General features: G+C 38.8%; 1 protein-coding gene across 1 annotated transcript; it reads right to left on the reverse strand.

Moving 5' to 3' along the window:
- Positions 1-994: 994 nt before the first annotated feature.
- On the reverse strand, positions 995-20,956 carry GLO1 (glyoxalase I). The gene is made up of 6 exons (XM_024121949.3): positions 20,765-20,956; positions 8,282-8,364; positions 5,812-5,952; positions 4,554-4,621; positions 3,751-3,840; positions 995-1,092 (listed from the first exon to the last, which is right to left on the reverse strand). The coding sequence occupies exons 1-6, from the start codon at positions 20,846-20,848 to the stop codon at positions 1,004-1,006; spliced, it is 555 nt and encodes a 184-aa protein (XP_023977717.1). The 5' UTR covers positions 20,849-20,956; the 3' UTR covers positions 995-1,003.
- Between the last annotated feature and the right edge of the window lie 1,313 nt (positions 20,957-22,269).

A 22,269-nucleotide genomic window follows, 5' to 3' on the forward strand; every position in this document is an offset into this window, starting at 1 on the left:
AATAAATGCCAGGCCTTTCATTTTACCTGTAAAACAAAATGATTTTCATTATCGAAAAGACTTAAAAAATAAAACCTTAAAAATTTAAAATATATTTTTTATTAATTCAAATTTTAATTTGCATTTTAATTAATTACATTGTTTTGTTTATAGTTTTAACTTCAAAAAATTCTATTGTCAGTGTTGCCCAGATGCACGATTTTCAGAATGACATATTTTATCTTCTACACATAGCTGTAAACCAACTCTCCTGAAATAAACTGTGGGACTGGCTGCATCTTATAGTATCAGGTATTTATTTCACCTGCACAGTATCACTTCATGCTACTAGTTGAGTAGTCAAAGAATTGTCTTATTTTAAAGAGGATAAAGGAAATAGATAGGTGCTCAAGGGAGGAGGTAGCATGGCTTATCTACACAGCCAAAGGACCCAGATGCTTAGGTCATACACTATTCTATGTAACCCAAGCTCTGCCAATCAGATTCTTTCTCCCAGGAATCCAAAACTGGGATTGAGAGGTTAGTAGGTCTAGTAGTAGAGTTCTTTGCTTAAATGGAAAAATGTGACCTTGGAAATTTATTTTGGTACCAAGATGCTGAAGTAGTTTGACTCCTATCTCTGGTTCCTTTCTTCAAGATCAACCCCAGAGGAACACAGATTAAAAAAATAGGAAAAAAAAAAAAATACAATGCCCCTGAGGTGATAGTTGGGGAGAGGAATGGTGGGGGTGGGGTAGTGACTGTTTTAACCTGCTTTGTGTAGAAGGGGGTACTTTTGGCTGGACCACAAGGCAGTCCATCATGTCTGTGGGAGAATAAACAGGAGTTTTGTTAGTTTGGCTCTTGCTTCTCCCAGTGCCTTGGGCATTAGCACCTACTCCCACGGGGTGGGGGTGGGGGGTTGAAACTACTGGTTCCAATGTCCTCGGGAGTAGATAAGGGCAGAAAGACAGATGGGTACCAACTGATCTCCCAGAGGTTTCACTTTCCCCACCTCACAGAACTAAATAATAGTTATCATTTTGTTAGGATTCAAAATTTCAATCCAGTAGCCATCAGGATCTTGAATAAATGCCAGGCCTTTCATTTTACCTGTAAAACAAAATGATTTTCATTATTGAAAAGACTTAAAAAATAAAACCTTAAAAATTTAAAATATATTTTTTATTAATTCAAATTTTAATTTGCATTTTAATTAATTACATTGTTTTGTTTATAGTTTTAACTTCAAAAAATTCTATTGTCAGTGTTGCCCAGATGCACGATTTTCAGAATGACATATTTTATCTTCTACACATAGCTGTAAACCAACTCTCCTGAAATAAACTGTGGGACTGGCTGCATCTTATAGTATCAGGTATTTATTTCACCTGCACAGTATCACTTCATGCTACTAGTTGAGTAGTCAAAGAATTGTCTTATTTTAAAGAGGATAAAGGAAATAGATAGGTGCTCAAGGGAGGAGGTAGCATGGCTTATCTACACAGCCAAAGGACCCAGATGCTTAGGTCATACACTATTCTATGTAACCCAAGCTCTGCCAATCAGATTCTTTCTCCCAGGAATCCAAAACTGGGATTGAGAGGTTAGTAGGTCTAGTAGTAGAGTTCTTTGCTTAAATGGAAAAATGTGACCTTGGAAATTTATTTTGGTACCAAGATGCTGAAGTAGTTTGACTCCTATCTCTGGTTCCTTTCTTCAAGATCAACCCCAGAGGAACACAGATTAAAAAAATAGGAAAAAAAAAAAAATACAATGCCCCTGAGGTGATAGTTGGGGAGAGGAATGGTGGGGGTGGGGTAGTGACTGTTTTAACCTGCTTTGTGTAGAAGGGGGTACTTTTGGCTGGACCACAAGGCAGTCCATCATGTCTGTGGGAGAATAAACAGGAGTTTTGTTAGTTTGGCTCTTGCTTCTCCCAGTGCCTTGGGCATTAGCACCTACTCCCACGGGGTGGGGGTGGGGGGTTGAAACTACTGGTTCCAATGTCCTCGGGAGTAGATAAGGGCAGAAAGACAGATGGGTACCAACTGATCTCCCAGAGGTTTCACTTTCCCCACAACCAGGGTGAGGGAAAGACAATCCCAGAAGTGTCTCCTACTAATACTACTACTCCATCAGGGACAAAGGGGGGAAAAGGATCTGACTACAGAATGTGAAGTATTTGTTTAACTCTTATTTTCTGTCTCTGCTCAGCACATCTCCCTAAGAACATGTGGATTTTTAAGGACTGAGGTCTGGCCTTCCCCCATTCACACTGCCTGATGTTTGGAAGAGTGAATGGTTTCAGTTTCAAAAACACAAAACAAAACAAAACCCTCTGAGACCAAAATAATAAGAATTTGAGGAATATAACTATAAAACAAACAATGGATTATACATTCAAAGAGAAGAACAATTATTAAATCAATGGGGACCAAGAACTATTAAAACATGTAAAAGCAATGAGGAATATTCAATACGACCAATACGAAACAAGAACAAGAAAATATTAAAGGAGCCCAGCAAAAATTCAGGATCAATATCATAATAGCTGAAATTAATAACATAATAAATGAGAATACAGAAGATAAAAATAAGAACAGATACATCTGAGGAAAAATTAGCTAACTGGTATGCCAGTTTGAAGAAATCTCCCAGAAGGAAGGCAAGGACAAAGAAATAACAAATATAAAAAGTCTCTAGAACAAAACAGAAGAAACTATACGAAGGAACACATATCAGATTTTTCAGCAGCAACACTGGATGGGAAAAATAAGACAATATAGTTGTACTTTCAAGACTGAAGGAAAATAAACCTAAGATTTTATAGTCAACAAAACTGTCATTCATATGTATAAAGGCATGGTGCTGGGACATACAGAGCTTCAAGAGTTTTTCCTCACAAACCCTTTAAAAACAGTTTTGGTTGAGGTACTTAATAAAGGGACAGAAGAAAAATCTGAAAGATGCTGCAAGAGATCTATGGAGAAAAAATATATACCTTGATATATTTATTATCTTAAAATAAAAAGCCAAAGCCAAAGAAAAAGGAAAAATAAATCAATAATATCCCAGCCTGAGTAATAGGAACATAATGGAGGTAGAGGGAAGCAAGTTCTTTCCTCACTAGGGAGGAGGATATTTGGATATCAAATCTCCTAATTGGGAAAAAAAAAAGGATTGAAATGAAACAGTGAAATACTTCAAATGAAAATTAAATAATTAATTATGGTGGCAAAAACAGATCTAAATAAAATAATTATAATACATGTAAATCCAACAAAATCCAGATATATACTATGTCAAGCAATATACCTAAAACTGAAGGACATGCAAAGGTTGAAAAAGGATGAAAAAAAATTCAGGAAATTATTAACTGAAGAGACTTGGTGTAGTTACATTAACAGCAGATGAAACAGACTTTAAGGAACTTACTTTTTTGGGTGGTTAGATATACCTGAGAGAGTGAAAGCTGGTGGTCACTGAGAGAATGGTAGGGTCAAGAGGTGGAGAGAGAGCCTAGGTCCTTGATAGCTCTCTAGATCCTGTGACTAGTCCCATGTGAAGCCACCCTAGGTGCTGTCTTTCAGTTCCCTGAGATAACTAGGTATTCTTCCAATCATTTCCCTTCTTTCCTTAAGCTGGTTGGAGTAGAATTCCAAGCTACTTGCAACCAAAAGGATTTTACTACAACAGTACCCTCTGTGGGTGCTTAGTAAATGTTATATAACTAAACATAGGCCTGAAGAAAACAAGTAGCAGACTCACCATCATCAGGTTTCTTCACAAATTTGACTCCCAGTTCTTCAAATCTTTTACAAGCACCGTGAACATCAGGAACAGCAATTCCAATGTGACCTTAGGTAATCACCCCCAAAACAAGGCAGAGAGAAAGAAGGAAAAATTACAATAGGGTACCCATGTGCCACAAGCGGCTTCCAAAACTAGTTTATTTCAAAACATAAGGCATCTGAAAACAGACTGATTCAAGTTGGTTCAAAACCTATAATACATTAAAGAACAAGAATCTAACTGGCTGGGTATAATAAATTAATTAGTTGCTCTGAATTATAAGTTATTTAACATAGCCCAATACTGGCTCATAAATAGTTTGATCTGTTAAGAATAACCTACAGCACAAAAGAGTAACCATTTACTCATGCTTAAAAGGCTTATTATTGATACTGACTACATAGCAGCCAATTTAAATTGGTAATACTGTTGTTTGGTTGAGAGATTTTAGATCAAGGCAGAAGTGTATGCTGGCAGAAATCGGGATTATTATTAACCATCATTTTTGTTTTTTTGTTTTTTAAATTAAAACATCTACTGGAAACATAATACTGAAACTGAAAAGTAAAATCATTGTGAGAGAGTAAATGTAAAAAGTTTAGACTGAGATGATGAAATTAAACAACTCCTAAATAAAATTATTTGTGGAGAATAAAAATAACCATATTCCTAACAAATTGATTATACTTAATGTTTTAGATTGCTTACAATCATAAATAGGTACACAATGGAAAAATCACACAAATCCATGTTTATTACACACAAATAGGCAAACATACCAAATCCCCGAGGGTCTGAATTGCCACTGTGGTAACTCTGGGCCTCATCATCTTCAGTGCCCCAATTGCTACAAAAGGAGGGAAAACATAATTACAAGTGACCTGGAGAACAGATATTCTGAAAAGAAAGGTACAACAATCTTTGAAATCTTACCATGTATATATGCTACTTAATATACTTGGTCTAATCTCTGTTACTGTAAATATTAAGTTTTCAACTATAGAAAGAGCAAATGGGCAAAGAATGACTAAGGAGACAATAAAACTAGGCATCTGGATAAGAACAATAATTATAATAATAGCAACTATCATTTCTTGTGCTAAGTACTTTATACTTCTTTAAGTCATCAGAACAGCTCCAAGGGCTAGATCTGAGTATCTCCATTTTATAAATGAGACTGCCACTTAGGGAGGTGATATAACTTGTTTAGGGTCGCAGAGCTATTGTCAGAGCCAAGACTCATGTCTAGGTCTTTCTGATTCCAGGGCTGTTTTGAATCAGGGGACATATTAAATCACACACCCTGAAACAAATGCTCGTTTGATAGTTTTTAGCGGGTGCACAGAAACAACATAAAGAATAAAAAAGAAAGAAGGGGAATGCCAATTTCAACAAAAATGCTGAAATTATGAAGACCTTACTTATAGTACCTAAACACTCATTAGCTACCGTTTGACAAATATCTTGCCATTTCAGTCTTTTTAAAAAATAATTAATTAATTAATTTATTTATTTATTGCTGTGTTGGGTTTTCTTTTCTGTGCCAGGGCTATCTCTAGTTGCGGCAAGCGAGGGCCACTCTTCAGCGAGGGCCACTCTTCATCTTCGTGCGCGGGCCTCTCACTATCGCGGCCTCTCTTGTTGTGGAGCACAGGCTCCAGACGCGCAGGCTCAGTAGTTGTGGCTCACGGGCCTAGTTGCTCTGTGGCATGTGGGATCTTCCCAGATCAGGGCTCGAACCCGTGTCCCCTGCATTGGCAGGCAGATTCTCAACCACTGTGCCACCAGGGAAGCCCCGCCATTTCAGTCTTATATTCTCTATCTAAAAGGCAAATGATCTCACTTGCCCTACCTATGCCACAAGAACAATACAAAGACCATAAGATCCATATAGAATACTCAAACATACTGTTACAAGTTGAAAGTGATTAGGTAGACTTGGTTTGAATTAAGCTGATAAGAAAGGAAAAAAAGTTTAAAAAAAATAAGCTTCAAAAAAATGTAGAGTATATAAAAAAAATAAAAACTCATACTCACTGTGTCAGTTCAAGTGTAGCTTTTCTGGAGAATGCCCATGCTACTCTTTCATCTTTATCTCTTGGGATGTCATTTTTATCCTCATAAGCCAAGAAATAGAGTGAAAATTTCATAGTGGGAAAATCTAATTTTTGGAGTAGTCTGAAATTAAACAACAACAAGTCTGAATCAATTAACAATAGGAAAAGCTGATTCATACTAAAATCAACATAACAATATTCAAGTTCTACTAAGAATAAGAGCTGTACATGGTGAGGCTGTTTTAATAGAAAGAGCAAGGAAAATCAATTTTAAAAAGTCTCATTTAAAAAAATTTATTCATCTGTATATATCAGTGAAATAAAATTTTTTTAAAAACGGAAACTTTTGTAATTCATCAATTCTTCAAATATAATGAAATTTAGTTGGATTTATGGTACTTGCTTATAAATGGCAAAAGGTATCTTCAAAAGAAAATTTTATTTATTTTTAGTGAAAAATATAACACATCACACCTTATTGTTCTTTCAGCTATATGGCATTGAGTTGAAGAAAAATAAATTTATTGAGTTCTTACTATGCCAAAACTCCTAGGAAACTGAGGATAGGTGTTAGAAGGACAGATTAATAACACAAAAGACATGAATGTCAACAATAAAGTGGTTACAGTATCAAATACTGCAGAAAGGTCAGACAGGATTAAGTCTGAGAAGAGGTGAGCAGATATGGAAAGGTCCTGTGAGGGCAGTTTCAGCAGCATGCGACAGCAGAAGCTGGAGAATGGGAGGTGAGCAAGTGAAACAGTAAGTGGTGGTCTACCTGTACAGATGGTCATGATGACGGGAAGGACAGCAAGAGAGCGGAGGGCAAGAATTATCCTAGAATAGAGAAGACTTAAGCTTTTTTGTAGGTTGAGGGGAAAGAGCAGTGGAAAAGGAGAGACTGATCATGAGAGTGCGTGATGAATTACTCATCCTGAGGTTCTGAGAAGATTCACTGAAGTCGTGGCCTCTAAACTGAGTTTAAAGAGTGTAAGATTATTTTGCAAGGAGTAGGGTAGAATGAGGATATACACAATACAATTTTCTTTAGATTATGGAGGATTAAATGCTCAAACATGACCTTGTTCAAAATCAACAAGAGGGAATCGTTGCAGCATAGCAAATGGAAAGTTTCTAGAGTTCTGTTCCAAATCTTTTACTTATTACTGTCATGTAATATGCCTTGGCCCACTAAGAGCTATGTACTGACTCATCACAAATAAGATTTACTCTAACTTGTTTATAATGACGTATCAAACACCTCAAATACTCCAATTCTGAAAACTATCTCTACACCTACCAAAGCAGACGGACCAATCAGATGGGAAATGGAACACTTGAACCTGTTTTAACTTGCTTTTCTCAGCTCAGCATATCTTTCAATATAATGTCAAGTTGTATCCCAGTTGGGGACTCTTTAAAAACAAGGTCAACATTGGAGTCAATCAAACCTGGATTCAAATTCCAGCTCTGCCATGTGCCCACTGTGGAATCTGAGGTCATTAAGTTAATGTCTTTAAGCTTTAGTTTCTTCCTTCCATGTAAAATAGGGATATAAGCTATCTCATAAACCTACTGTGAAGACAACGAAATGAGATATAAAGTGCCTGGCAAATAGCACGTGTTCAGTAAATCTAGTTTCATTCTGCCCTTTAAATATGTCATAAATACATGCAAAACTACGTTTTCTGGAAGGAATTATAAGAAACTGTTAACAGCAGTTATCTTTGAAGAGAAGGACTGGGGGAGGGAAGCTGTCACTTCTCACTTTGTATTTCTCAGAATTGGTCAGATTTTCTAACAGACATATACTGTATTACTTGAAGTTTTCTCTCAATGTCAATGGAGGTTATCTAGGCAGTAAATTAAAGATCGTTTTATTCTTTATGTATCTATATTACCAAAAACAAATAAAAACCCTCATGTTATTTAGGGAAACAAATCAAGAAAAATAAATATGTCTTAAAGATTATAAGATCAGTGAATATTACCTGTTCAGCAAAAGAGAACACATCCTATAAAAATGGAATAGATGGCCAGTTTACCTAAAACTTAGAAAATGAATGAGTTTACCTAAAACTCATTCATTTTCTAAGTATTGTGTCTTAATAGCTATATCTTTTCTGAAGTAAACAAGAGGCTAAAAGTGGCCATAACATCAAAACAGTCTGGACACATTAAGGATTTAACTGGCAGCTCTTAGAGAGAAGGGAGTCAGAGAAAATGCAAGTATTGGTGTCATGTTGCCCAGTAAGCCTGGCTGGGATAGAGGAGAGGAACCTGACAGAAGCCCTGGTCAGTCAAGCCTAGTCCCAGACTCCTGGCCAAAAGGACTTTTGTGACCTTTGAAGCAAACTTTAATCCATTTTTACAATGGATCTGAAAACATCCCCTATATTTGCAAAGCTATGTATTTAAACATTATAGGCACAAATAAACAGTTTACTTACGTCATTCCAAGAATTCTAGTATAAAAGTCCAATGACTTCTTAGGATCCTTAATTCGCAGCATAGTCTGCTGCAAGAGAAAATCCTAAAGGGAAACAGTATATATTAAACACCTTTAACTTTTACTACTTGTTACCAACACTAATTTTGCTTCCTGTAACAAAATACCAACAGTCCACCATTGTAACACACTGTTTAAGAAGAAAGAAATTTTGTCCCCTCAGTCCATCATGGCTTTATTATTATTATTATTTTTTTTTGTGTGTGTGTGTGTGTGTGTGGTATGCGGGCCTCTCTCTGCTGCGGCCTCTCCCGTTGTGGAGCACAGGCTCCGGACGCGCAGGCCCAGGGGCCATGGCTCACAGGCCCAGCCGCTCTGCGGCATGTGGGATCCTCCCAGACCGGGGCCCGAACCCGGTTCCCCTGCATCGGCAGGCGGACGCGCAACCACTGCGCCACCAGGGAAGCCTGGCTTTATTATTATTAAATACCTGTGTTCAGTCCATAAAGGCTATGTTCAAATCCAAGTACCTTAGTCACAGAGTTGTTTTTTGTTTGTTTGTTTTTTCTTTTCTGTAGATTCTGTGCCAAGTGCTGTAAAACAAGTTCAACAACCCTGTTTATCCTATCTCTATCCTTATCCTATCCTATCCCTGTACCTATCCTACAATCTTTCTAAGAAGCAATTTGGATCTGAAGAGTCTTTAAGAGTCTTAAAGAGTTCATACTCATCGATCAAAATGTTGCCCTTCTAAAAATCTATCTAAGGAAATAATTAGAAACTTGGACAAAGATTTATGTATAAAGACATTCACCACAACATTTACACAGTAACTATGGTCCAGACACTGTTCTAAATGATTTACAGAAATTAATTTATATAATCTTCACAACTACTCTATGAGATAAGTATTATACCATCCCCATTTTACTGCTAAGAAAGTAAGTGGCAGAGAAAAAACTTCAGTCCAAACAGTTTGGTTCCAAAGTCCTTGCTTTCAACCACCTTGCTAAACTACCTCTAACAATGAAGAAATAGATAAATTATGACAGAGGCATAATAGAATATATGAAGACACTTAAAACGCTGCTTTAGAAGCACTTGGACATGCCCATGGTATATGACATACACGTTATATGTCAATTTTATCTCAATAAAGCTGGAAAAAATAGTTTAAAAAATGGAAAGATACACCATTTTTCTGACTGAGAAGACAGCATGAGATTATTTCTAAGAAAACACAAATATAAACTCTAAAACCATTTTTAACTTTTAAAAAGGAGTCTATACATGCCAAAAAGATTAAAAGTATATTCAATGTTAGTGGAGTTATTCATAAAAAATAGAGGTGTGCAAATCCTTTGTTGCCAAAGTATTATTTGGATGATATAAGAAAACAAGCAGGGCTTGCTTTTTATAAAATGATCAAGTTATTCTATGCTCAGATAACAGTTTTCTTTTTATCACCAAAATATTCTGCTAACTCTCTGTAACAGAATACCTCTGCTACTTTTGATAAACACTCGAATGATCTTGGAAAAATGTTCCTTTCTTTAAAAGTTTCTAAAAATCACTGTTTATTGCTATGGTTCTAAAATATTGTTTGAAATAAATATATCCTGCATTTAAAAAAGACTTAAGTTGATGTCTCCTTAGACAGTTCTTAACTTTGTCTTTCCCTTATTATGCTCTAAATTCAGAATAATAAAAGATGTCTTTTATGCTTAAACTATCTTTGGGTTTTCTGGGATGATTACAAGGTAACAAAGATTTGCTCCTTTGCCTTATAAAAAGGAAGAATGATAGAAATAATCAGTCTTTTGTGAGGGTCTGGGTAGGCAATCTCCAAATCTAATTAATTTAAAACTACTGTGAAAAATCTTTAAAGGTACAATCAGGGATATTTCTAGTACATGTACTACGTGCCTACAATGTAATCCTGACAAAACTATAAAAAGTGGAGCAGGGAGTGAACCAAAGGGTTAAAGTCAAGGTCCCTTTGAGCACCTCTAAATGGATTTTCTGGTATAAGATGTGAACTCAGGTAAAGCTTCATTTTTTACCTATGGATGGCCAATTGCTCCAGCACCATTTGTTGAAAAATCTGTCCTTTCTCCACTGAGTTGCTTTTGCATCTTTGTGAAAAATCTGTTGGGTTTATTAGTGTGAGTCTATTTCTGGGTTCTCTACTCTTTTCCACTGATCTATATCTATCTCTCTGCCAATACCATGGAGTAATGATTACTGCAGCTATATAGTGAGTCTCAAAATCAGGTAGACTGATTCCTTCCACCCTATTCTTTTCAAGATTTAGTTATTCTACTCTCTTTGCCTTCCACATAAATTTTAGAATAACCTTGACTATATCTAAAAAAAAGGTTTGATAGGGACTGTGTTAAACATGTATATCAATTTGTGGAGAATTGACATCTTGGCTATGCTGAGTCTTCCAATCATGAACACAGTATGTCTCTCCATTATTTAGATTTTGATTCCCTTTATCAACGCTGTGTAATTTTCAGCATACAAATTCTGTACATGTTTGATAGATTTATACCTAGATATTTAACTTTGTTGAGCAATTGTAAATGGTATTGTATTTTTAATCTTGGTGCTCATGTGTTCTTTGCTAATATATAGAAATCCAATTGATTTTTGTATGTTTATCTTGTATTCTGCAACCTTGCTGAACTCACTTTCTAGTTCGAGGTTTTTTAGACTCCTTAAGATTCCTACGTAGACAATCACGTCATCTGCAAATAGGGACAGTTTTATTTCTTTCTTCCAATCTGCCTGACTGTTATTTCCTTTTTTTGCTTTACCGTACCAGCTGGAACTTTCAGCACTACGTCAAATAAGAGTGGTGAGAGCAAACTTGCCTTGTTCCCCAAAATTAAGGAGAAAGCATCACCATTTAGTATAATGTTAGCTCTTAAGTTTTTCATAGATGCTCTTTATCAAGTTGAGGAAGTTCCCTCCCATTCCTATTTTTTTCTGAAAAAACAAAAGTGTTTAAATCATGGTGTTGAATTTTGTCATGTGATATTTCTTCTTTAGCTTCCTAATATGGTGAGTTACTGTGATTTTTTAAAATATTGAACCAGCCTTGCATACCTGGAGTAAACCCCACTTGATCATGGTATGTGATTCTTTTTATATACCACTGAATTCTATTTGCTAATATTTTGTTAAGCATTTTTACATCCATACTTATGAAAGATATTGGTCTGTAATATCTCTTTTTTTTGTATTGCCTTCACCTGGTTTTGATATCAGGGTAGTATGACAGTTCTATAAAATGAATAAAAGTGTTCCTTCCTCTTCAATTTTCTTGAAGGGATTGTGTAGAATTGATGTTAATTCTTCCTTAATGTTTGGAAGAATGCTCCAGTGAAATCATCTGGAACTGGAGATATTTTTTAAAAAAGATTATTATGAATTCAATTTCCTTATGTTATAGAGCTATTCAAATTATTTATTTCATATGGGTAAGTTATGGTAGTTGGTGTTTTTCAAGGAATCGGTCCATTTCATGTAAGTTGTCAAATTTATGTATATAAAATTGTTTTCAGTATTCCCTTATCAACCTTCTCTTGTCTGCAGTCTGTAGTGGTATCCCCTATTTCATTCCTGATATTGGTAATTCGTGTTTCTCTCTTTTCTTGTCAGTCATGATACAAGTTTGTTAATTCTGTTGGTTTTTTTCAAAGAACCAGCTGTTTCACTGATTTTTTTCTAATTTGTTTTAAATTTCATTGATTTCTGCTCTTTATTATTTCCTTCCTTCTGCTTGCTTTGGGTTATTCTGCTCTTCTTTTTCTAGGTTCTTAAGGAGAAAACAAATCCTTGATTTAAGACATTTCCTATTTTCTAATATATGCATTTAATACTATAAATTTCCCTCTTAGCACTGTCTTAGCTGAGATGCTTTTTTCATTTTCATCCAGTTCAATGTAATTTTTAAAATTTCCCTTGAGACTTCCTCTTGATACATGGATTATTTAGAAATGTGTTATTTAGTTTCCAAGTTTTTAGAGATTTTCCTGTTATGTTTCTGCTACTGATGTCTAGTTTGATTCTACTGTGGTTGTACATGCTCTATACAATTTCAGTTATTTCAAGTTTGTTGAAGTTAGTTTTAGGGCCCATGATATGGTCTACCTTGGTATATCTTCTGTGAGCACTTGAAAAAAAACTGTACAGGTATACCTCAGTAATATCATGAGTTTGCCACCACTGCAACAAAGCAAAGATCGCAATAAAGAGTCACACAGGGACTTCACTTGTGGTCCAGTGGTTAAGACTCCACGTTCCCAGTGCAGGGGGTTCAATCCCTGGTCAGGGAACTAGATTCTGCATGCTGCAACTAAGAGCCCGCATGACGCAACTAAAGGAGCCCGCATGCTGCAACTAAAAGATCCCACATGCTGCAATGAAGATCCTATGTGCCGCAATTAAGACCCGGCACAGCCAAATAAATAAATATTAAAAAAAAAAAAGTCACACAAATTTTTTGGTTTCCCAGTGCATGTATGTTTACTCTATACTGTAGTCTATTAAGTGTGCAATAGTACTATGTCTAAAAAAAATGTACATACCTCAATTAAAAATACTTTATTGCTAAAAAATGCTAACCATCATGTGAGCCTTCAGTGAGTTGTAAAGGTTACTGATCACAGATCACCATAACAAATATAACAATGGAAGTTTGAAATATTGCAAGAATTACTAAAATGTAACAGGGAGAATCAAGCAAATGCTCTTGGAAAAATAGCACCAACACACTTGTTTCATGCAGGGTTGCAACAAACTTTCAATTTGTAAAAAAACCTAATATCTACAAAGTGCAACAAAAGGTATGCCTATATTCAGCTGTTACTGGCTGGAATGTTCTATAAATCTTGATTAGACCTCGTTTATTGATGGTGTTGCTGAGTTTGTCTATATCCTTGCTAATTTTCTGTCTAGTTCAATCAATTGTTGAGAGAGGAGTATAGTCTCCAACTAAAACTGTGGATTTGTCTCTTTTTCCTTCCATATATCAGTCTTTGCTTCACATATTTTTGCAGTTCTATTGTTTGAGGCACACACATTTACGATTGCTATGTCTTGTTAGTCAAGGGACCCTATTATCATTATATAATGTACTTCTCTATGATAACTGTCTTTGCTCTACAGTTTACTGCATTTGAAACAATATAGCCACTCCTGCTTTCTTCTGATTAAACATGTTTATATATGTTTTTCCATCCTTTTAGTTGCCTCTGTCATCACATTTGAAGTGAGTTTCGTGTAGACAGCATATAAGTGGGGCATTTTTTATTTTTCTTTTTCTTTCAGTTTTATGAAGATATAATTGACATACAGTATTATATAAGGTTAAGGTATACAGCATAACTTCAACTTACATATGTTGAGAAATGATTACCACAAATTTAGTTAACACCCATCACCTCACATATAGATAACTTGGGGCATGCTTTTAAATCCACTCCACCAAATATCTGTCTTAATTGGTATATTTACAGCTAATGTAATTATTGAAATATTAGGGCTTAAATTGGCCATTTTATTTTTGTTTTCTGTTTGTCCTTTCTTTTTATCTTTGCCTTCTTGTGGGTCACTGGAATTTTTTTTTATAATTCCATTTTGATTTACCTATGGTGTTTTTGTATACACTCTTTGCATAGGTTTTGTGTGTGTGTGTATGTGTGTGTGTGTGTGTGTGTGTGTGTGTGTGTACTGCCATGTTATTCCTAGGGTCTCAAGGTCCCTAGCCAGTCTGCCATTCTCTCTGCTTTTCAGAGTTCTCCTGTTTTTGTTTTATCTAAGCACAGCTCATTTTATTGCATTTCACTTTGTGGTAGTTCACAGATACTGTTTTTTTTGTTTTCTGTTTTTGTTTTTTTTTTTTTTACAAAGTGAAGGTTTGTGGCAACCCTGTGTCCAGCAAGTCTGTCAGTGCCATTTTTCCAAAAGCATTTGCTCACTTTATGTCTCTGTGTCACATTTTGGTAATTCTCACAATATTTCAAACTTTTTCATTGTATTTGTTATGGTGATATGTGATCAGTGATCTTTTCTTAAAAAAAATTATTTATTTATTTATTTATTTTTGGCTGTGTTGGGTCTTCGTTTCTGTGCGAGGGCTTTCTCTAGCTGTGGCAAGCGGGGGCCACTCTTCATCGTGGTGCGCGGGCCTCTCACTGTCACGGCCTCTCTTGTTGCGGAGCAGAGGCTCCAGATGCGCAGGCTCAGTAGTTGTGGCTCACGGGCTTAGTTGCTCTGCAGCACGTGGGATCTTCCCAGACCAGGGCTCGAACCCGTGTCTCCTGCTTTGGCAGGCAGATTCTCAACCACTGCGCCACCAGGGAAGCCCGATCAGTGATCTTTGATGATACTATTGTAATCCTTTTGGGGTGCCATGAACCACGCCCACATAAGATGACAAACTTAATTGATAATTGTGTGTGTTCTGACTGCTCCACTGATAGACCATTGCCCCATCTCTCTTCTTCTCCTCAGACCTCTCTATTCCCTGAGACACAATATTGAAATTAGGCCAATTAATAACCCTACAATGGCCTCTAAGTGTTCAAGTGAAAGGAAGAGTTGCATGTCTCTCACTTTAAATCAAATGCTAGAAATGATTAAGCTTGGTGAGAAAGGTGTGTCAAAAGCTGAGATAGGCTGAAAGCTAGGCCTCTTGCACCAGTTAGCCAAATTGTGAAAGCAGAGGAGAAGTTCTTGAAGGAAATGAAAAGTGCTCTTCCAGTGAACACACAAATGATAAGAAAGCAAAACAGCCTTATTGCTGATATGGAGAAAGTTTTAGTGGTCTGGATAGAAGAGCAAACCAGCCACAACATTCCCTCAAGCCAAAGCCTGATCCAGAGCAAGGCCCTAACTCTCTTCAATTTTAGAAGGCTGTGAGAAGTGAGGAAGCTGCAGAAGAAAAGTTTGAAGTTAGCAGTGGTTGGTTCATGAGGTTTAAGGAAAGAAGCCAGCTCCATAACATAAAAATACAAGGTGAAGCAGCAAGTACTAATGTAGAAGCTGCAGCAAGTTATCCAAATAGCTAAGATAATGAATGAAGGTGGCAACACTAAACAACAGATTTTCAGTGTGGATGAAATAGCCTTATATTAGAAGAAGATATCACCTAGGACTTTCATAGTTAGAGAGAAGTCAATGCCTCCAAAGGACAGGCTGATTCTCTTGTTAGGAGCTAATACGCTGGTGACTTGAAGTTGAAGCCAATGCTCATTACCATTCTGAAAATCCTAGGGTTTTTAAGAGTTATGCTGGGGACTTCTCTGGAAGCACAGTGGTTAAGAATCTGCGTGCCAATGCAGGGGATACAGGTTTGATCCCTGGTCCGGGAGGATCCCACATGTCGCGGAGCAACTAAGCCCGTGCGCCACAACTACTGAGCCTGCGCTCTAGAGACTGCGAGACACAACTGCTGAGCCTGCGTGCCACAACTACTGAAGCCCACATGCCTAGAGCCTGTGCTCTGCAACAAGAGAAGCCACCACAATGAGAAGCCTGTGCACCGCAATGAAGAGTAGCCCCCCTCACCGCAACTAGAGAAAGCCTGCGCATAGCAACGAAGACCCACCACAGCAAAAAATTAATTAATTAATTAATTTTTTTAAAAAAAGCTACAACAGTGGCAAAAAAGTTTCTTGACTTTGTGTCCTACCCTTCAAATTCTCTTTCTAGTGATGAAGACACTCATTTCTCTAGAAATGTTACTAAGGAGCTTTACATATTAAATCTTACTCAGAATGAAAATCAAAATCTCCATTGCCTCTACCACCTTCCATCTTCAGAAAAGGAAAGTTTCAATCTGGCAGCCATACCTCTAACCTCAGCTCTAGTTTTACATCTCCATCCAGTCTACTCAACATTTCCATCTGAGTCAAAATATCAAATTAATCACAGACCAAATACTGCCTTCTACATCACCAACAGGGAATGCCTCTAGAATGCCTCTAGAATCTGACTTGGGTGTCAGCCCAAGTCAGACCCCTGAAGTCTTCTCAGATTCCTTCCTCGCCACTCCCTCTGTAATCCAATCCAAGTGTCCCATCAACCTGACTGCTCAAGTCCCTCTGGAATCTTTCTATGTGCCTTTCCAAAGATCACTACTACCCTGCTCATGTCCTCACTACTTCCTGCCTAGACGACTGTCAAAGCCTGCCTGGTCTCTCTGCTTCTTGCAGGCTAACCCATATGCAATCCAGAGTGATCTTCCTATAATGGCACCAGACTGATCTTTCTATAACAAAAACCCAACTGTGCCATTTCTGGGTTAAAAATCAATCCTTCAGGCGCTTCTCTGGTGGCTCAGTAGTTAAGAGTACGCCTGCCAATGCAGGGGACACAGGTTCGAGCCCTGGTTTGGGAAGATCCCACATGCCGCGGAGCGGATGGGCCCGTGGGCCACAACTACTGATCCTGCACTCTGGAGCCCGGGAGCCACAACAGGAGAGGCTGCTGCAGTGAGAGGCCCCTGCGCCACAGCGAAGAGTGGCTCCTGCTCGCCACAGCTGGAGAGGGCCCGCACACAGCAACGAAGACCCAACGCAGCCAAAAATAAATAAATAAATAAATAAAATCTATTTTTTAAAAAAAAGATGTTAAAAAAAAAAAATCAATCCTTCAGTGGTACCTCACAACTTTTAGAAGAAAGTCCCCAAAGCAAGCACATACAGTTTGCTGCATACTTCTCTAACTTCATCTTTTATTACCACTCCACTAAACTGGTCATCTTAAATGGTTTTGATTTCATACCTTTATCAGTTAAAAAAAAAAAGAGCATGCCCCATCATAAATGTATATATATTTTAATTGTATACACAGAGAAATATACATAAATAATAATAAAATAATAATAATAAAGCATATATTTTAAAAAAATATATTTACCAAACAGAAATCTTCATAGGATGAGAAAAACAAATGAACCAAGTGGGAATGTTCGTATTTTCTTTGAGCATCCAATGTTTTATGTACCTTCCCCTTAACTCCTATTGCCCTATAACTTCAGTCTCATTGTATACCTGTAGGTCCCTGCATCAGCTCTCTGATGTCACCGTGCTTTTATATATACTACGGTTCTCTCTGCCGAGAACAGTCATTCATCCATCTGGCCATTGTCCTTCTTCCTTCCTTGCCATTCTTTCTTCCCTCAACCCCTGCCCGCAACTCTGCCTAGCTACCTCCTTTGATTTGGTAAAACCCAGCTTAAGTGTCACCAACACTGAAAGTTTTCCCTGACCTCATCATTTACCACTCAGATGGGAAGGGACTCCAAATAATTTTATCAAAGGACATTGATAGAGACAGTAAAAAGAATGTATTTCGGGACATCACTACTTGGGAAAAGAAGCACTTGGCCTTTGAAGAAAGTTAGCTAAGTAAGACAGCTCAGGAGGTGGTGCAGCTGTACATTCTTTTGTCTGCCTTTATGACAAAGATGCAAATAATCAACAAACAAGTTGACTTTCTATCACTGCTGTTCTCTTCTTTCCAAACCAGGCCCTCGTCACTTTTCTCACCTTCTGGAAGAGCCTTTTAGGTGTCCTCATCACCTCCAGGCTTGGATCCCTCCAATCTATTCTATAGAATGATTTGAATCCCTCAGTGATTCCCCACTAACTGTATAAAATTCGATTTTCTTAGAAGTAACATTCTAAGCTCTCTCCATGATCTGGCTCCAACCTACCATTCTAGACTTCTCCACCACTGCTCCACCACTTAGAAAACTTGAACTTGAACCAAAAACGAGGTAACTCATTTCTCCAGAACATGCTCCACATTGCATCTTTCTGCCATCTCACCACATTTTTGCTCAGATGTTTCCTCCACCTAGAATGCCCTCCCATGTAACCATCTCCCATGGGATGTTGGGACCCCATCCATCTTTCAAGGCCTAGACTCACCCCCACCTTCTGCTTGACACATTCCCTGATATCCACAGTTGAAATACAACCTTGAATTGTATTGCTTTTCAAAGTTTAAAGATCATAGATACATTTTATCCTTATAGCAGCTTTGTTTACACCCTGCTAAGATCACTATAGCCAATGATAGAATTGGGGATTCAAACGTAGGTCTTCAGCCTCCAAATACCCTGTGTATACATCATACCACAGATGTCACCTCTGAAAATCTCTACTTTCTGCGCTCCCACAGTGCTTTATAATTTCAAAAGCACATAATCCTTGTTCCATCTTATGTTAGAGTTGTATGTTTGGTGAAGGGAGGAACTTCATCTTGTTCATCTGAATGTCCCCCAAGGTACCTACCATGCTCTTTACACATAGAAGATGATCAGTGATCAGACTGAATTAATTCATTTAGGTTTTCTACTTTCCTTCATGTCAAGTTCCAAAATTACTGCTGTGGTCAGTACTCTAGAAGCACAATAGGGAGTGTGGGCTCCTCGCTAGGCAAATTACTCAACACCTCTGTGCCACTGTCTACTTATAAAGAAAACGGAGATAATTATGCCTTCCTCACAGGGTTGTTGTGAGGATTAAATTAAGTAATGTACTTAAAATAACAAACTGGAGCCTGGCACACTCAATATATCCCAGCTGCTATTACATACTACATTTTATGTCCCCCATATGGTGCTTCTAGGGTGCAAAATGACTAATCTCAAAAAATAATTACTGGGACTTCCCTGGTGGTCCAGTGGTTAAGACTCCATGCTCTCAATGCAGGAGCACAGGTTCGATGCCTGGTCAGGGAACTAAGATCATGCATGCCACATGGCATGGCCAAAAAAAAAAAAAAACCAAAAACTTCAAATCACGAGAAATTGACATAAATTAAGGGTGTGTAGGACTTCCCTGGTGGCACAGTGGTTAAGAATCCGCCTGCCAATACAGGGGACACGGGTTCGAGCCCTGGTCCAGAAGATCCCACATGCCGCGGAGCAACTAAGCCCGTGAGTCACAACTACTGAGCCTCTACTCTAGAGCTGGTGAGCCACAACTACTGAGCCTGCGAGCCACAACTACTGAAGCTCGCGCGCCTAGGGCCCGTGCTCCGCAACAAGAAAAGCCACCGCAATGAGAAGCCTGTGCACCGCAACGAAGAGTAGCCCCCGCTCTCTGCAACCAGAGAAAGCCCGCTTGCAGCAACGAAGATCCAAAGCAGCCAAAAAAAAAAAAAAAAGGTGTAAATTAAGAATGCAAAGAATTGTACTCAATCAATTTTATCAAGCTCTCCTTGAAATCTTTTTTTTAATAGTCCAGTACATAAAATGCCCAGTTACCTGGGAAATTAATTTACACTGAATAACTCAATCTATATTATGTGAAATAACAAGGTATTAACATTAAAGAGTATAAAGAATAAGATTAAGTGTGAGAGGAAATGTATATATTTACTTCTTCCCTCTTAATTTTGCAGTGACTAACATTTTTCCTAAGCTAAGTACTACCAAGTGCTAGTCAAAGGATTTAGCAATTAGAAGTGTCTGACTCTTCACCCTGAAGGCAAAGAGCAAGAAGGGACTAAAAGTCACCGACAGGTCTTAGAGGTCTGTACAAAGCACATACTAAAACTTCAAGGAATTTAGAACTTCCCCAGTCAAATGAATACATACAAAGGCGTTTTCTGACAGTGATGAGTACGCTGGAGTAAACCCCCCGGAGCTGCTGCCCTGTCTGATCTTGACAACGCCCTGAGGCACCACACCTGAGTGAGTTACAATGACTCTCAGTACAGACCTGTTAAGCAAGCTGAAGGGATGAGAGCCTTCACATGCAACTGGTCATTCCTCTTACTGGGTCTCAGCTGCAAAGAGAGGGTCAGTGAAGGAATTTCCAAGATTCCCTTCGAATCTAAGCTCCATGATTCTGCCATCTCTCCTGGGAGCACCGAGCACAGGGAGGGCATAAGTGTGGACGTGAGCAACCGGAAAGGCCAACACAAAGGGAAATTCTGGGCGCGGCTAAAGTCAGGAGCTATCAGATTGGTTTGGAGGAGTTAAACGCGGAGCCAGGACAGTTATAGAAAAATGATCCCGGCTGGGAGGAGCCGGCCCGTAGACCTTCGAACGTAGACTGGAGTTCAGAAACTGCTTTTCTTACCCTCCACCTCTACTGACCTGGGGAACACGCACACCCACAGACAAGGGGTCTGACCCTGGGTTAGCCATGGTTTCCTATTACCGTCCCAAATCAAGCAAGTTAAAGCAAGCAGGATCGCAGTCTTTCAAACAACTTGAAGAAACGGACCCTCTCCAGATCCCCCTGGACACCACTGGCCCTCTTCCCAGCCCACTCCGATCCGCCCAAGGCGGGCGGAGCTGCAGTGGTGGTAGGATGGGGTTCGAATCCAGAGTTCGAATCATCCAGCCCAAGCGAGGCCTGGCTGAGCCCGAGGGACTGCTCCCTCCTGGGGTCCCAGTCGCGCCACGCCGGCCGGGCCCCGACTCTGGAGAATTAGGTTCTGCGCCCACCTTGGTGCTGGGGTCCGGGTCGGAGCAGCAGCCGAGGGCAGCCTCGTCGGTGAGGCCGCCGGACGCGGTCTGCGGTTCTGCCATGGCCGCACTGCTGTATCGCGGACGAAGGTCCCCAGGAACGCAGCAGCTACTCTCACTCTGCCGGCCGCGAAGCTACCTTTACCAGCGCCAGCGAGACTGCACCACGGGGTGGGCAGCCGCTGAATTCCAGCCAATTGCTGCGCGGAGGGCAAGTTGGCTGTCTGCTGATTGGGTCCCAGTGAGTCAGCGCCTTTACACCCAAGACTACAATTCCCAAGGTGCCTTGCGTATGATGGAGGGCACATTGAGGTTTAAAAAAAAAAAAAAAATCCAAACCTGCCAGCTTGAAAGCGCGTTTCTCTCTGTTGCTTGATGACCTAATTTTGTTTCTGTTTAACTGTTAAAGTTCAGTAACCACCCATACCTCAGGGCTGCAACGTGGTAGGAAATACGAATCTGATGGAAAGAGAATTGGGAGTTATAATTTTTAAATTATAAGGATCCAAAACTATTTTCTCACTTTAAGCAGCACAGGATAATTAAAACAACTCTGACTCAGCCAGAAACCTACGTTCAAGTTTTGGTTCCACTGTTTATTAGCTCTAGAAGCTTGGACTAATTACTGAACCTTCTATGAGCTTCCTTGCAGGATTTTGGTGAGGATCAAATGAGACTTAAGTTATGGTTTCACTGCTTATCTAAATGTCCATAACTTACAGTGAGTTTTACGTTAATTTTGCTAAGGCACATATTTTAATTGTGTTCATTGGAAAACTTAGTCATCACTGTGTTCTTTGATGACGGGCACATAGTAGATTCTCAATAAATACTTCCTGTTGTTGAAAGACTAAATGATCATGATCACTGTAAACATAATTTAGGAAAGAACTTTATATTAATAAATGAATGAGGAATGAGATTTGACAGTGTTTTTAAGTGAATAGGATGGTCTATATAAATTAGCAAGAAGATGGATGGATGTCAGGAATTTGGGTTTCAGGGAGTTGGGCAAAATGGGAATTTATTGGCTCACCCAATCAAACTGAAGCAGGGCAGGGAGGCATCTAGCACCAGGCACCTGGCCACCACCAAGATGTCTCCATCTCTCATCTCAGCTTCATTTTGTCAGACATAACTGCTCCACTAGTCTAGAAACCTGGAGATCTCAGCCTCTCAGCCTCTCACCAGAGAGAGAGTGAACCTCTTCCCTGAATTCTAATTTTGATAAAATCCAGGGAGGAGCCTCTGTTGGCCTAGACTAGGACCTGTGCTTACTCCTGTGGTCAGAGCACAGTGATTGACAGCCTGGATTAGAGCCACCTGCTTGGAATCGGGGGGCAAAGCAGTTCCCCAAAAGAAGAGGAATGCTGTTCTTATAAGAAGAGAGTTCCTGCACAAACTGAAGTATAGAGTTTCAACAGAAATTTTGTGCATACCTGGTGCTAACTTATTGAGGGATATCTTGTCAAAACTCAATGTAC

The sequence above is a fragment of the Physeter macrocephalus genome, chromosome 18 (assembly GCF_002837175.3).
Source record: "Physeter macrocephalus isolate SW-GA chromosome 18, ASM283717v5, whole genome shotgun sequence".
NCBI lineage: Eukaryota > Metazoa > Chordata > Mammalia > Artiodactyla > Physeteridae > Physeter > Physeter macrocephalus.